Here is a 17,151-nt window from a genome sequence, read left to right as displayed (position 1 = left end):
AGTGGATTCCCTCCACTCCTATTTTGTTTAAAATTTTCTAACATTTATTCTTTTAGAAAGGATTGATTTGCTCTAATTAAAAAGAAAAGGAAAGATGAGAAGGAATAAAGGCTCCGTGGAACCAAGGGGCTTGTGTGGTGGCAATACCACTGAGGTAATTTGTGATTTGACTTACTTTCTGATTTGCTGACTCTAGCTCAAGCCCATTGCCTCCTTGCCAGGCCACTAAGCACGTGTATAAATTGACACGGGCCGGCATAAATCAATTCTTATGCGGGTGGTCGGCTCCATGCCCCATATCAGTCAGGCAAGGGAGGCAAGTGGAGAGCGGTTCCTGCTTGGGGGACTGTAAAGACACCGACGTAGGCTTTGTCAAGGCTGGAGAGGCAGAGAAGCCAACTGCAAAACCAGATTTCCTTCCATAGGATAAACTGACGGTTAGCCTTTAGCGCACATTTAAATCTCGTTCATCCTCATATCCCTGGGCAGAGCACACAGACACCTTGCAATAAACATCTGCAGAGAGAGATACAGAATGTAGGTGGGGAGGGAGGAAGGACACAGAGGAAGAGGTATGAGAGGAAAAAGGAAAGAAGATAAACAGGAGTGAGGACTTAGGAAAAGAGAAGGAAAGGACCGGAACAAAGAGGAACAGGGAGGAAGGCAAGGAGGTACGAGGCAAAGAACAGGAAAGAAGGAAGAAGATAAATAGAAGGAATTAGAAGGAGGAAAGGAAGGATCTGGATGGAAGATGAGAGAAGGAAGGAAGGAGAGAAAGAGGAGAAAGGGGAGACATGCAGCAAGGACAGCGAAAGTGCCCCAGAGCAAACCAGGAGAATGAACGCGGACTTAAGGGCACCGCCTGGTGGTCGTGGCCCTCACATACTTCACCTTCTCCAATTCCTATTTCACTCAGTATCTATCTGCCTGCCAAGTTTAGCACTTCATTAATTCACATCTGATTCTCAAGTTAGTTCATAAATATACCATTTCCTCATTTTGACTACAAGCTTTTTTTTTTTTTTTAATTTTTTTTGCGGTACGCGGGCCTCTCACTGTTGTGGCCTCTCCCGTTGCGGAGCACAGGCTCCGGACGCGCAGGCCCAGCTGCCATGGCTCCCGGGCCCAGCTGCTCCGCGGCATGTGGGATCTTCCCGGACCGGGGCACGAACCCATGTCCCCTGCATCGGCAGGCGGACTCTCAACCACTGCGCCACCAGGGAAGCCCCTAGACTACAAGCTTCTTGAGAGCAGGGTCTTTTCTTAGATTTCTTTTGTGCCCTGGCCACTCCCCGTCCTGTTCTGCCTAGTCCCTAGACAGTGCTGGGTTTGTGAAAAGCAGTGATGTAGCCAACCAGTCACTGGGTCCCTGGTGACCGTGTCAATTTCTCTTGCTGTGAAAGAGCAGCTTCCTTTCTACTCTTCACGCAGCCAGATGGAAGTCTCGTCACCTCCCAAGTTTCATATGCTTTATGCTTTCCAGAGGTACTGTGATGTCTAGAAGACACATTCACGGTAGCCTGTCTAAGCAACTGAAAACTCATTCACTCATTAACATACTGTGACAGGTGGCTATTTAGGAGAACACCAGAATATACATACTATTAAAGATTATTCAGGTGGGCAATCTTACAAACACTACTTGGAACATTTTCTCCAGCCTTACTGCCTAGCTAGCTGTCATCTGGGAAAGAATGCTCTTCAATTAAGGCTGATTTAAACCTCCTTGGAACTGACAAGATAAGCCTGTGTTTCAGAGGTATGCTTCTAGTATACAAATGCCAATGGTTTGCCCCTTTGGTGGGAAATGAACACTACACAAGCACCCAAGCCTGTTACCAGACACGGTGTCATGCCAAAAATGGCAGCTCTTTCTAAAAAACTCCAGTCTCTGTGGCCACATTACATTGAGTCTGGTTTCAGAATCAAATCTTCCACTTTGTGGGTTTTGGGAAGAGGCTGCCGGTATGTAGAGGCGGGAGCCAGACACACTTGGAGAACTGGGTCTTAATCTCTTAGACAATATATAAATTGGGGGGAGAGCAGAGGTCTCCCTCCTCTTGACTGTAAGACTGAAAATATTCATCTGCCGCTGTTCAAATGTGACTTCCTTGCTGCTTAGGATCAGCGAGTGACCTTGAACGGCTCTGGGCTGATGTGAGAGGTTCTAGATACTGATCAGAAACCATTTTCAAGATAGTGTTGCCTGTGTGAAAGAGGCAGGAAGAGCTTACCTGCCCGTGCCCAAGGCATGAGTTTTGACTCAGCAAAGCTTCAAGAAGCCGCCATCTCTGACCACCCCGGCCCTTACCTCCCTCTGAATGCATCTTTCTGACTTGGTCGTGTGTTTCTGATACAAGAAAGCTGAGCGAATGAGAGTGAGTGGTTTAGAAGAGGCAGAGAAGAAAAAGAAATATGCGGGCCTCCCTGGTGGCGCAGTGGTTGAGAGTCCGCCTGCCGATGCAGGGGATACGGGTTCGTGCCCCGGTCTGGGAGGATCCCATATGCCGCGGAGCGGCTGGGCCCGTGAGCCATGGCCGCTGGGCCTGCGCATCCGGAGCCTGTGCTCCGCAACGGGAGAGGCCACAACAGTGAGAGGCCCGCGTACCACAAAAAAAAAAAAAAAAAAAAAAAAAAAAGAAATATGCAAGTATCGTCCTCAAGAGCGGACATAGTATGTAACTGGAAAATGGCCTGTTTGGGGACACACAGTTTTAGGGACCCATGTGCAATTCACATGCCCAGCCTAATTATATCAGTTCCTGTCTCCCCTTCCATTTCTGACCATTCATATACCCAGCTGTGGCCTTTGGGGAAATCCTAAGAAAAGCAGCTCTGTTACGGGCTGGACCGAGCCTGCTTTCCTTCTTCCCGTCAGCACGGGAGGCAGAACCTAAATGTTAATAACAGTCGTGGTAACAGTGATGCTGTCTGATCTCAAGGAAACTGTTGTGCTAAGTGGAAGTTTTACAAAGCTGTTTCGGGGCTTCCCTGGTGGCGCAGTGGTTGAGAGTCCGCCTGCTCATGCAGGGGACGCGGGTTCGTGCCCCGGTCCGGGAAGATCCCACATGCCGCGGAGCGGCTGGGCCCGTGAGCCATGGCCGCTGGGCCTGCGCGTCCGGAGCCTGTGCTCTGCAACGGGAGAGGCCACAACAGTGAGAGGCCTGCGTGCTGCAAAAAAAAAAAAAAAAAAAAAAAAAGCTGTTTCACCAGAGTCAGCAACCCTCCTCTGTTGCGAAGGCCAGGCCGAGTCCCCTGCTTTAATGCAGCGTCCCCCTGACACTCGGTTCGTTTCTGATTAACCAGAGCAGGTGCCCCAGGCCGCTGTGCAGGAGAACCTCAGCATCGGAGTCTGGCGACAGCTCCAGGATTATGAGCCTTCTGGCAGTCAGTGCAGGTACAAGGCCCTGGTGGATACTTAGGGGGCAAACCTCTCATTATTTTGTTTTCTGCTTAAAGCCCCAAGGATATGGAATTCCAGTATATAGCAGTAATTTGCTCTCTGGATTAAAAAGTCTTAAGTATCCTCTCAGCCTCACTGGGATAGAAAGAATATTCGGTCCAATCCCTGGCACCCAGGAGATTTAGTCAGAACACTTTTTGATATATTTTCGGCGTGAGGAAAGAATTTGACAGCTCCACTGAGCATTCTGTCCAGGAGGTGAAGGGCTGTCTGGGAGAGACCGAGACCCTGTATATTTCCTCTGTGAGGGAAATACCTTCCTTATTATCTTCTAAAATAAAGGTATCAGGGATTCCCTGGTGGCGCAGTGGTTGAGAGTCCGCCTGCCGATGCAGGGGACACGGGTTCATGCCCCAGTCCGGGAAGATTCTACATGCTGTGGAGAGGCTGGGCCCGTGAGCCATGGCCGCTGAGCCTGCACGTCCGGAGACTGTGTTCCATAACGGGAGAGGCCGCAGCAGTGAGAGGCCCTCGTACCGCAAAAAATAATAATAATAATAAAAAAATAAATAAAATAAAGGTATCAGTCTGAGATGACATGGAATTCCCCTTGACCGAATCCCTTCAGGAAGGGCCCATCATCTAAGGACCAGAGACCAGGCGTGTGAATTCTCTCCTTACTGAGGGAGACCACACAGATCTCACCTGAGCAAGTGAATGATGGACACCGTCCTGAGAGTAAGAATAGAACAAGAGCTCCTACCCATCAAATAATCAATTATACCTGGATGTGCACACACACACACACACGTATGCAACTCACACGTGCACGCACATTTCACAGACATACAGATCATCAGCCTGCACTGATGGGCCAGAGGGGACAGGAGCCCTACAATTCTTAGATGAATGAGGAGTGGATTCCTTGACCACTTCAGCTCATACTGAAACAACCACTACTTCTTCACAAAGGCTTCCCACTTGGGATTTCCAGAAAGGGAAGGAAAGAAATGTCAACAATACAAGGGAAGGATAATAGCAACAATAGGAATCATTTCCTGAGGGCTTATTCTATGCCAGGTACAGTGGTGCAAGTGGCATTTCATTTAATCCTCTAGGCAAAGGTAGTGGTGATATTATGAAGAAGCATATTGGAGAAGGAAAAACAAACAAAGTAGGTCTTCAAAGCTTTCTTTCAACAAAGTAACATCGTATCATTCCTCCTCACTTCATCTGAGTTCACAGGAGCGTTTTCTGTCACCCTCCCCTCCCCAATGGAAGTGAGGGGAGGCCACAGGGAAGGCAATGACATGATTCTGAACGTCAAGACTCTTCCAGGGCTTCCCTGGTGGCGCAGTGGTTGAGAGTCCGCCTGCTGATGCAGGGGACACGGGTTCGTGCCCTGGTCCGGGAAGATCCCACATGCCGCGGAGCGGCTGGGCCCATGAGCCATGGCCGCTGAGCCTGTGCGTCCGGAGCCTGTGCTCCGCAATGGGAGAGGCCACAACAGTGAGAGGCCCCAGTACCGCAGGAAAAAAAAAAAAAAAAAGACTCTTCCAGTCTCCTCCTTCCATCTCACTCTGTATGGTCTACCCTGTCACCAGCTGCGGGAGAATAAGAGGGCATGGATCTCTATGACTGAAAAACACTTTTTGTTCCAGAGGACGTCTCTCAAAGGTGAAGTATAAGACCCATTAGAAAGGTCAAGCGGTTGTGGGATTGTGAATTGGTAAGATCATCTGAATCAAAATTAGATGACAGTGTAGCAGTGTAATCGATACTGGCCACTGAAGATTCAGAATGACTGTATGTGTGTGTATTCAGGTCAGCGAGCTGTGGGCCTGGTCCTGCACATCCCAGGCGCTTTGCTGTGCTCTATGGAAGAGCTTCTTGCTTCCATTTTCCTTCTCAGCAGGACACTTAGCAAACTGCCCAGTGACAGGCCTAGCATCTCTGTCCCCTTCCAGGGCTCCCCAAGGCAGTACTGGTTAATGCCATCACTTGATTTTCACAGAAGCCCCTCTCACTCTTCACTGGAATTTGATACATAAATTGAGCTCTTTTTGCCTCTTCTCTTTTGGCGCACAGACACTCCAGTGGGCTAGGAGGGTAGCTGGTCTGCAGAGGAGAAAAACTAGCCTCACAGAAATGAGGAGTGATGTCCTGACCCTGTGTGACCCTCGAGGAGCACAGCTGAGAGGAACTTTTGTAGTCTTTTTTTTTTTTTTCCATTTGGAGAATGATGCTAAAAAACCACCATTAATACAGTTCTCTTGAGAGTCATATCAGATTTTTATGTTATTTGAGGTGATTTTTCCTCTACTGTGTGGAGCCCTTAACATAGAATCCTGTGAGAATATGGTCTAAGGATAATGCCCCATCAGTCACCCTGACATGAGTTCTCCCTTGTTGTGGGAACTTTCAGGCCAACCTGCGCTTTTAAATCCCTCATATGCTTTTTTTTTTTTTTTTGCGGTACGCGGGCCTCTCACTGTTGTGGCCTCTCCCGTTGTGGAGCACAGGCTCCGGACGCGCAGGTTCAGCGGCCATGGCTCACGGGACCAGCTGCCCTGCAGCATGTGGGATCTTCCCAGACCGGGGCATGAACCCGCGTCCCCTGCATCGGCAGGCGGACTGTCAACCAGTGCGCCACCAGGAAAGCCCCCCTCATATGCTTTTCAAAGTAATTTGGCATGTGCTGAAAGTAATTGTTATTTTCGATGACTGCTTTTCTTTCTACAAAGACAAAAGCAAGTGAAAAGAAGACAACTCTCTGCCAGAAACTGAGTTCTTGTGAAGAAGTACAGATAAACCTCCATACACCATTATATCCCTAACGCAGCTCACGCAGCTTCGACCTGCAGCCAGCAATCAACATGCTACATTTTAGCAATGCAAGTTGAGAAAAAGGACTTACCTTGGAGTCCAGCTGCTGCATGTATGACCAGAGATATTCTATATTGGCTCCAAAAGGGTGGACGTGAAGAAACGTTGATATGATGCCTGAATTAAAAATACAAAACACTGGACATTATTGAGAGGCAAATAAAAGTCTCAGGCGAATAATGTCATCTGACCCCAGTGACAGTTTTGTCAGGCTGAGTCGTGGTCTTGCCATTACTAAAAGCTCTCGGCAAGTATTCAATAACTGCACATTTTGAAGACGGTAATGGTAACGTGGCCAACAGAACACTGTCTCCTGGAACGACAGTAGCTGGAAAAGCGAGACTCTGAGAAAACACAGAGATGAATGAAGGTATTTCTAAACAAAGACTCCTGGAAGCATTTCAACTACCAATTCTACGCTTGATTCGCCAATAAAAAATTGTAGTTATTGGAAGGATAAAATGATCCCTTTTCTTTCCCTCACTAGACTCTGCAGTATGAAAACGGCTCCTACAGCTGTGTCAAATTCCCCTGGTAATTACAGCTGCTAGTTACAAAGAGTATTTAATCCATATTTCCCCTCACTGCCACTGAAGCACAAATCCTTTGCCGTTTCCCCCTGGATCTTGCTGCTGTGGTTTTTTTTTTTTTTTTTTTTTTGGCTGTACGCGGGCCTCTCACTGTTGTGGCCTCTCCCGTTGCAGAGCACAGGCTCTGGATGCGCAGAAGCTCAGCGGCCATGGCTCACGGGCCCAGCCGCTCCGTGGCATGTGGGATCTTCCCAGACCGGGGCACGAACCCGTGTCCCCTGCATCGGCAGGCGGACTCCCAACCACTGCGCCACCAGGGAAGCCCCTTGCTGTTGTTTTAAGGGAGCTAGCCTGCTCTCTCCTTCTCGCTGCTATAATTTACAAGATCATTTTAAAAGGCCCAGGAATGGACGGTTTGGCTGGAGTCTGATTATAAATCAGAGGGCTTTTCCATCGTGAAATTCAGCTGTCAACACTGTACTGACAAATGAAAAGCTGAACAGTAGTGTCAGGGCTGACGAAAAAGCATTACCCTCCTACCCTCCCTGCTCTTGTAACCAAAATCAAAATGGTGAAAATGAGGACATCAACTCCATAGGCTGTATGCTCCTATTTGTTAAGAAACTGTGTTCAGACTCACATTTTTGCCTTCTCTTTGAAACAGGCTTTGAGATGAATCAAAGTTGAGGATAAGGCCTCAACGTTCTGTTTATTGTGATGCTTTGGTGCTCGAAAGCCAAAGGTCAGAGGGAAGACCCACACTTGTATGAAACGCAGTCAGGGCAAGCATAGGCCGAGCACATCGTTCTGCATTAAGTCATGCTATGAATTGCAGGGTGGCCTTGGATCGACCTGGGATAGGGTCCCGTGGCCCCATGATCTCCTGTGTGATGCTTGGGATGCTCTGGATGAGTGTCAGTTTTTAAAGAAAAGTTCTCAGTTTATCCTTAGGCTGAGAACAGAGAACCAAAGAGTCTACACAAGTACTTTCAAGACCTATCCTCAGAACACTGCTTTTATGTGGGTTTTCTTGGTGGACAGTGAAATGAGGAACATAGAGACGATTAGATACGTTTCTCCATAAAGCCAGAACCTCACTCAGTCTTCAGAGATTGACCTTTTCCCTGAAATATAAAGAACTACTGTTTTATTCTGAGATTATGTTCTTCGTTTTTTGTTAAAATGTCCTTCTCTTATGAAGTAATGGTGATGATAGAAGGTAACAATGGTAGTTTTAATCTCCTTAAGTGGCAAACAGCCATTTTTAATATACGTAAGTGGGATTGTTTTGTCCCCCTCCTACCACTTTGTTAATTTATGTTTTAACTGTATAGACCTGGCAACTACTTCCCTGTGTCTGAAATTCTCAAATCTCGCGAGGTGGCACTATAAGTAACTGATTACCAAGAGTTAAAGTATAGAATCTCATGAATGATTTACTTAGAAAATAAATTAGAACAGAAGTATTAAAAAAAAATAACATTTCCATTTGCATTCCTTAAGTGGGAGAGAGGGGGCAGAATTCTTATAGGGAATTGATTTTTTGGGGGGTTTTTTTGGCCTCACCATGCTGTGTGGCTTGTGGGATCCCAGTTCCCCGACCAGGGATTGTACCTGGGCCCTCAGGAGTGAAAGCACCGAGCCCTAACCGCTGGACCACCAGGGAAGTCCCAAGGGGAACTGCTTCTATTTCAGGATGGTGAGTGGGGCTTTCCCTGCTGTCCCAGGCTGAGGACAAGTGGTACTGTGTCTACTGCTTTCCACAGAGAGCCTCCAACAAGTGGTAGGCAGACCCCTGCCCCCTACAAGGAGGAAAGGAGGAGGACGGGGAAGGGAGAAGGAGTGGTCAGTGCTGGCTGGCTTTGTGAGAAGGCGAGGGTGTTCCTAGTGAGAAGCTTTTCTCTTCTCTTAAATGCGATGCTCCCAGGGAGGGGAGGAGGCGCCTCAAGAGAGTGGCTTGTAGAGACTGGAGGGGCCCTACAAGTCGGCGAAGCACAGTCCTTTCCTTGGCTGGACTTCCGCTTAGGCAGCAGACTGACTAATCTGGCTTTGTGCCCAGCCGAGCACAGGGGAGGCGGTGGGATGCTGTAGCCTTTGGGTGACAAGAATGTGTGAGCTTCCCATGGGACAAGGGGGTATCTCAGAAGGTAGATGGGCTACAGCAGCCTTACAAGTATCCCAAGGGCCCCAGCAAATACAGAAAAACATTTTTTATGTTAATATCCCTACAGGACAAAGAATCCTCAACATCTCCTGGATAACCTGCAGCCTCTCCTATAAATGCCCTTGGGAGTGTGACATGAAGTTAGTTAAATGCCTCCAATAGAATGAATAGGATGGTTCAGAAGAGGATGGGGGTGGGGGCTATGGGGGAGTGGCTGACAACTCTTCTTTTTTTTTTTGTGGTACGCGGGCCTTTCACTGCTGTGGCCTCTCCTGTTGCGGGGCACAGGCTCCGGATGCGCAGGCTCAGTGGCCACGGGCCCAGCTGCTCCGCGGCATGTGGGATCTTCCCGGACCGGGGCACGAACCCGTGTTCCCTGCATCGGCAGGCGGCAGGCGGACTCTCAACCGCTGCGCCACCAGGGAAGCCCAGACGACCTAAGAAGATGAAGGAGGAAATTCAGGGATACCAGAAGTGGGAGGACCTGGAGTGGCCGCTTTTCTTGCCTCTGTGATGATGGCCTCCCTCACCGTTCACTGTCCCACAGCCCTAATCTTGGGTCTGTAACCCCAAGGAACTCTGCCCTTAGACAGTATTTGTGTGTTCTGGTTCAATAGCAGGAATATAGTATACAGTTACAACAAATGTATGTTGAATGAATTTATCCTCTAGAACTGAGAATGGCCAGTGTACTTCTTTAAAATTTCTACTGTTCTATTATTGACAAATCAGGAGAAATAAGAACCTTAAAAATTGCTACCAGTACTAACCAAGGATGTAGTACTATTTCAAATACCAGGTAACTTCGAGGAATTACTCATCAGTGATTCCTGCCCTTAACTCATCCTGTTCATCCTGTTACGAATTCAGGACAGAGTAACTTGGATATTTTGGGCATGGAAACTTTTTATTGAAACTGTTTTGCTCATAAAGCTAAGGGGAAAATGCACATGTGATTTCTATATATCTTTCTAAAATTAGATTAGAAATCCTAATCCGGACATGAGTATTTTTCCCTAGGAGAGTATTTAGAACCATCTTAGTGGTAGCTGATATTAACAAGCCATTAGCTTTTCTTTATAAAAGTTTAGCAATTGCCACTAAAGACATGTGGGGTCAAAGCAGGTAGTTAAATAAAGGTTTTCCAAGCTTTTCCTCTGGATGGCAACCAAGTTCTTCAGTATCGCTAGAGATGCAGTGGAAATGGGAACCTTTAGTCATTATCCCCCAAGTACTGCACCCCTCCTCCCCCCCTTGATCCTGCCCATGCCAGTGGCATCACAGAAGAATCAGTCATGGCGTCTGAGAAAATGTAGTTTCTAGACCCTCGCTCTGGATCAGATTCACTTTGGGGAAGCTTCCTAAACAAACTAAAGCCTCTTAAAGCTCCTTTAAAGGAACTGGGATATTTCCTGAGAATGGGGAAGAAAAAAAAAAAAAGGATAGTTGTAACTCAAAATCCAATGAAAAATGCTATAAACCCAGAATTGGAAACTATTTATGGTTCTCTGGAAGACCATAAACACTGTAAAGGCTGGGTGAAAGAAACACTAGGAACTGAGGGTGGAGAACTCAGCCATTACTGAACTGGTGGATCTCCAAAGGGATGACTCAAGAATTGGTCTTGGCTGGTTCCATGGAGAAGCGAGGTCTCCACATTGAAGAATGCGTTTCCCAACAGTGGAAAATACAACTGTAAGTAGCTAATTTAAGAAAATAAAGAAGGAATAGAGGAGGCTGTCAGTACTCTTGAGTTTCCTGCACAGTTCAGGGCCTGAAACACTACTTTAGAAAGACACACAGACCAGCTCCAGACAGCATGTGGCAAATCCCTCATTAGGAAGGCCCATTTAAACAAGCACATAAAGGCATTTTGAGCTTTTCCCATCAACATCATCTAGTTTTTTCTCATTTTTAGATGTCACCAAGACCAAGGGAGTGACATTTAAATTAACCAAGTAGTGCTAGATTTTTACTGATGCATTTCCTTAGCAGCAATTAGATGCCAAGGTCCTAGGGACACGGCATTGCCCAGACAGACAAGGCGCCTGCTCTTGGAGAACTTATATTCTAGGCAAGCAACACAGACGATAAATGCAAAGATTAAAAAGGGATATTTTCAGGGCTTCCCTGGTGGTGCAGTGGTTGAGAGTCTGCCTGCCGATGCAGGGGACATGGGTTCGTGTCCTGGTCCGGGAGGATCCCACATGCCGTGGAGGGGCTGGGCCCGTGAGCCATGGCCACTGAGCCTGTGCGTCCAGAGCCTGTGCTCCGCAACGGGAGAGGCCGTAACAGTGAGAGGCCCGTGTACCACAAAAAAAAAAAAAAAAAAAAAAATTTCAGAGAGTGGTGGGCATATTGCAGAAAACAAAACAGGTAATAGGACAGGAGTGGGGAGTATCCTCAAGCTTGGTGGAGGGCTGCTTTATAGGAGGTCAAGGAAGGTGAATTTGTCCGTGTGTCAGATGAAGAGGAGTCAGCCACAGAGAGCCTGGGGGAAGGTGACTCAGGTACAGGCACCAGCAAGTGCAAAGGACCTGAGGTGGAAATGGGGTGGCAGGAACAAACTTGGCTTCAGAGTGGTGCAGCATGTGTTTAGAGGTAGGTGGGGAGCCAGATCACATAGGGTCCCAGTTTAAGGGGGTTGGATTAAGCTCTAAACATAGCAGGAAACCAATGGAAGGGTTCTAAGCAGGGGCATGATATGAGCTGAATTATGTTTTCAAATTTTCATTCAAGCTGCTGTATGGTGAACAGACAAAAGGGAAACTGGGAAACCAATTAGAAGTGTTTGCAACAACCAATGGATCACTGAAGAAATCAAAGAGGAAATAGAAATATACCTAGAGACAAATGACAACAAAAACACCACGGTCCAAAACCTATGGGACACAGCAAAAGCAGTTCTAAGAGGGAAGTTTATAGTGAGATAAGCTTACATCAGGAAACAAGAAAAATCTCAAATAAACAACCTAACCTTACACCTAAAGCAATTAGAGCAAGAAGAACAAACAAAACCCAGCATTAGTAGAAGGAAAGATATCATAAAGATCAGAGTAGAAATAAATGAAATAGAGACTTAGAAAAAAATAGAAAAGATCAATGAAACAAAAAGCTGGTTCTTTGTAAAGATAAACAAAATTGATAAACCTTTAGCCAGACTCACCAAGAAAAAAAGAGAGAGGGCGCAAGTCAATAAAATCAGAAATGAAAAAGGAGAAGTGACAACTGACACCACAGAGATACAGAGAATCATAAGAGACTGGTATGAGCAACTATACACCAATAAAATGGACAACCTAGAAGAAATGGACAAGTTCTTAGAAAGGTACAACTTCCCAAGACTGAACCAGGAAGAAACAGAAAATATGAACAGACCAATTACCAGTACTGAAATTGAATCAATAATTTAAAAACTTCCAACAAACAAAAGTCCAGGACCAGATGGCTTCACAGGTGAATTCTACCAAACATTTAGAGAAGAGTTAACAGCTGTCCTTCTGAAACTATTACAAAAATTTGCAGAGGAAGGAACACTTCTGTACTCATTCTGTGAAGTCACTATCACTATCACCCTGATACCAAAACCAGACAAAGATATTTTACAAAAAAAAGAAAACTGCAGGCCAGTATCACTGATGAACATAGATATAGAAGTCCTCAACAAAATACTACTAAATCAACTCTAACAGCACATTAAAAGGATCATACACCAGGATCAAGTGGGATTTATCCCAGGGACGCAAGGATTCTCCAGTATCCGCAAATCAATCAATGTGATGCACCACATTAACAAACTGAAAACTACAAACCATATGGTCATCTCAATAGATGCAGAAAAAGCTTTTGATAAAATTCAACATCCATTTAGGATAAAAACTCTCCTGAAAGTGGGCACAGAGGGAACATATCTCAACATAATATACAGATTTCTTTTTCTCTTATGGACTCTTATTCTTAAAATTGTATTGATACTGGCACAAAAACAGATACATAGATCAATGGAACAGGATAGAAAGCTCAAAAGTAAATTACTCCACACACTTATGGCCAATTAATCTATGACAAAGGAGGCAAGAATATACAATGGAGAAAAGACAGTCTCTTTAACAAGTGGTGCTGGGAAAGCTGGACATCGACATGTTAAAGAATGAAATTAGAACATTCTCCAACACCATACACAAAAATAAACTTAAAATGGGTTAAAGACTAACTGTAAGACTGGATACTATAAAACTCCTAGAGGAAAACACAGGCAGAACACTCTGACATAAATCGCAGCAAGATTCTTTTGGATCTGTTTCCAGGAATCTCAGCTCTGCAGAGGAAGAGATGTCTCTAGACACAGTCATATTTGCTGGAAACCTACAGAGGACTGACCAGAAGTCTGGAGAGCCATCAGGGAGGGGTTATGTGAAATCTGGGTCTCCCACTAAGCCACTAGGGGACAGTTGTCTGTGGGTGGTTGCAGAGTGACAAAGCATTTATGAGAAGTGGAGAGAGACAAGACTGGGAGTGGGTAGCAGAAGACTGATCAAACACTTGTGGTTTGGTCTGATGTTTCTAAGTGCCTTGGGATTCTAAAAACCTTTAATTTTCCAAAAAGCAGTTTTTTCTACTTATTTGGTGATTATAATACCTGATCTTGTACAGTTATTTTAGTTTTTTAAAAAAATATCTATCTTTCTGTCTTATTTTAACTAAACTCCTGAGACTGTATTTGGGCCTTTCAGTAAATTGTTCCTTGTATCTGAAATGGCCTTGACAACTCCCCATCTAACCAGAGGAAACTCTATTCATCCTTTAGGGCTCCCTCAACTGTCCTTTCTTCCCACAAGGCATCTGCAGCAGAAATAGCTCCTTCTCTGTATTTCTGATTTTAGTTTCATGGTCATTAACTACTTTCTTTCTCACTAGTCCATAAAATTCTTGAGGGAAGAGATCACCTTATCACCATCCGCTAAGATACGTCTTGGTACATGGCAGGCCACTAGCTCCCAAAACACAGTCCCAGAGCTGACTGCTTCAGTATCACCTTGGATGTTAGTTTTACAATAAACAGAATCTCTGTGTGTGAGGACAAAGCTTCTGTCTTTTAAACAGGCTGCCTACATGATTCTTTTCCACAATGAAGGCTGGTAATTTTTAGAGTAGGCTCTTGACAAATGTTTGTTGATTTACTGATATGGACATTTGTGTCTTGGAAACAAGATTTAGGTCAATGACTCATTCTTTATGGTCAGTAGCTTTCAGACAAGAACACACTCCCCAGATTACTTTTCTCAGGTGCAGCCTAAATACAGCCTCAACTCTATTCACTGAAAACACCAAAAAGTCGCCACTCAACCTTCTTTAAGTGTTTTTCTCTACATTTCCTTCATCTGCTTCCTAATACCCATGTATAAGGGGGGACATTCCAATTCAGATATAGGCTGGCTGTGAGGAGATGGGTTAAATGGTGAGAGTGATGGAAATGGTGGTGGTGGTAGGAGGGGAGGGGCTTGATGTGAACCGTCACCTTGGTTACCCATAATATGTATGTCCTGATCCGCAGAGGAGTCACGATGGTATGTGAAGAAGCTTGCCTGATCATTAAGAATGTGAGGATGGTTCTCAGGGGTCTGGGGGCGTTTGGAACAGCAACTTTATAAACAGAGTTGTTGAGAAGGTTTTGACTATATCTGGATGGGATTTACAATGATGACCAGCATTGACAGGGTGCCAGTCAGGGCTGCTGGGACTGGAAATGTGTTGTGTTGGAATTAATTAAAAAGCAAGAGAAGATGGAGTGATACAGACGCAGGGTTAGACTGTCAACACCTCCTCAGAGCTGTCTGCCTGTCAATAAAAAATTTTGATCCATTCTCCTTCCTAACAATAGCCAGGGGTTTCCAACCAAACACAGCTCCAAAGCTTTGGTCCTAAACCAGAAGTATCGACTCATCCTCTCCCACACAAGTTCAACGCATGCCAAATCCAGCATGTAGGGCACATGTGAAAGGAACCAGGAGTTCTGGCATAGACACTAGGCAATGTCAAGCTGACCTCATGTGTGGTTACCATACAGTTTTGAGATATAAAATGCTACCCTCCAAAACTCCCATAAAAATGTAATTCTTTTAGGTTCAATTATATGCCAACCTGTCTTCACAAGGATTGATTGCATAATAAATAATCTAGCAATCAATAATGAAGTGCTTCCTAAGGGCCTAGCTACTTTAGTTGAGTTGGAACATAGCACTCGATGCCCGTTCATTGTCAAGCAGAAAGTTTGATAGAATGGTGGATCTCCCAAGGGACTCAGGATCGAAATCTGCAAAGCTCCAAGTAGTGTTACTGATGAAATTCCATTGATCTTCTGTAATGTATATATAATTTATATGTCTTAAAGACACCAATTTTGGGGCTTCCCAGGTGGCGCAGTGGTTGAGAGTCCGCCTGCTGATGCAGGGGACACGGGTTCATGCCCCAGTCCGGGAAAATCCCACATGCTGCAGAGCAGCTGGGCCCGTGAGCCATGGCCGCTGAGCCTGCGCGTCCGGAGCCTGTGCTCCGCAATGGGAGAGGCCACAACAGTGAGAGGCCCGCGTACCACAAAAAAAAAAAAAAAAAAAAAAAAAGCCACCAATTTTATAAAATGGTAGTGAGAATCTCTGGAAAGAATATACTCTTTTGCCCAGATAAATTAATGTCACAAATAACTAGGATTGCTCATTATTTAGGAAGCTCTAGCCTCAGTTTTATGTTTTCTGTAGATGAAATCCATTTGAATAGCTTATCTTTCACTCCCCTTTTCTCTTCCAGGCAATCAAGATTTGTGCCACTGTGCATTTTTTATATACCATCTGTGTGTCCCAAGAGGGTGTTACCTGAATATATTCGCGTATAGCACATATATAGGCATCTACACGTGCTGAAGATTTTGCCAATAAGCATTTCCAATACAAGGGAGATTTTCTGCTGTGCCCCTAGCCTTTTAGAGTGACTTAGAGCAGGCCTACTATATCCTATATATGGGTTTAATTATTCCAAGGGGAGATTCCAGGGAAATTGCAGAGTATTCCTGACCCCTCCAGATGTATCAGAAGTCCAGGGGGCTCCCAGAATCATTCTCCCCACAAGTATGCTTCAGAAAAGAGTAGCCCCGGCACCAGAAACTCCTTTCTCTCTCTAGCCTGGTCCAGAGCAGTTTTGGACCCATATTCTGTCATTCCATCTCTATCACAGTCCTTATCTGGATTCCAGAAGCTGCAGGAGAGGTCTTTATGGTCCCAACATTTAGATTTCTACAAAACATGAACAGCCAAACTCAGTTAGCAGACAGGCACATTTAATGCCGGGGACAACTGCACCCTTTGACAAGATCCATTTAGCCAGTCTTGGAAACTCTTCTCTACCCTGGCATTCTTTTGGATGATTACTCTCTCTTTGACTACAAAACAGTGTAAGTACCTAGGAATGTGGGGGTAGGGTTTGGGCAGGAAGTCACATCTGTAATAAAACTTCCATTAAACAGAGTAAAATAAAATATTGTGGTGGAGAGGTAATGGAGAAATGGAGGGAAAATTAAACTCCTAAATTTAACCAAACCTTAGACTTAAACAGTCTCATATATTCATTCAAATTGAGTGTCACATGCTGTTTTTGTTTTGTTCAATGCTGAACTTCAAATGCTAATATGAGGGACCAGTTTAAGAGACCAAAAGTGAGAGAAAAGGCCTGGAAAATTTGGAGTTGGTTGTACCTAATTTTTATTGAAGATCCCGACTTACTAAATTTTTAATTTCAAACACAGTTGAATTTACCAATTTTTAAGTTTTTTCTAATATTAGAGACCTCAGCAGAGTTGACATGTTATAAACGTAACCCTCGTATTTACTCCCATTAACCTACAGTCTGTAAAGCATATTGTTTTTAAACTTTTGAGGTGGCTGATTGAAAAAAAATGTTTGTGTTATGTGTGTGTGTATACTCATGGTCCCCAACTTACAATGGTTCAACTTAACGATTTTTTTGACTTTATGGTGGTGCGAGAGCAGTACACATTTAGTAGAAACCACAGTTCAAATTTTGAATTTTGATCTTTTCCCCACCTAGTGACATGCACTATCATATTCTGATGCTGGACAGCGGTATTGAGACGAAGCTCCCAGTTATAGCAACACGAT

At 45.1% G+C, this 17,151-nt stretch overlaps 1 protein-coding gene across 7 annotated transcripts in view; it reads right to left on the bottom strand.

Annotated features, from left to right (window-relative positions):
- The window catches only part of ENOX1 (ecto-NOX disulfide-thiol exchanger 1), a 332,135-nt gene that overhangs the window by 24,919 nt on the left and 290,065 nt on the right, over nucleotides 1–17,151 (bottom strand). For all 7 annotated transcript variants that reach the window (XM_081214793.1, XM_081214789.1, XM_081214791.1 and 4 more), the window contains one exon: nucleotides 6,321–6,406. In XM_081214793.1, the coding sequence (XP_081070919.1) occupies nucleotides 6,321–6,406 (86 nt within the window). The remainder of the gene's footprint in view (nucleotides 1–6,320; nucleotides 6,407–17,151) is intronic.

Source organism: Mesoplodon bidens (genome assembly GCF_964165515.1).
Source record: "Mesoplodon bidens genome assembly, chromosome: 17".
Taxonomy (NCBI): Eukaryota; Metazoa; Chordata; class Mammalia; order Artiodactyla; family Ziphiidae; genus Mesoplodon; species Mesoplodon bidens.
The sequence above is the reverse complement of the archived record's forward strand: the minus strand, read 5'-3'. Positions and strand labels throughout refer to the sequence as shown.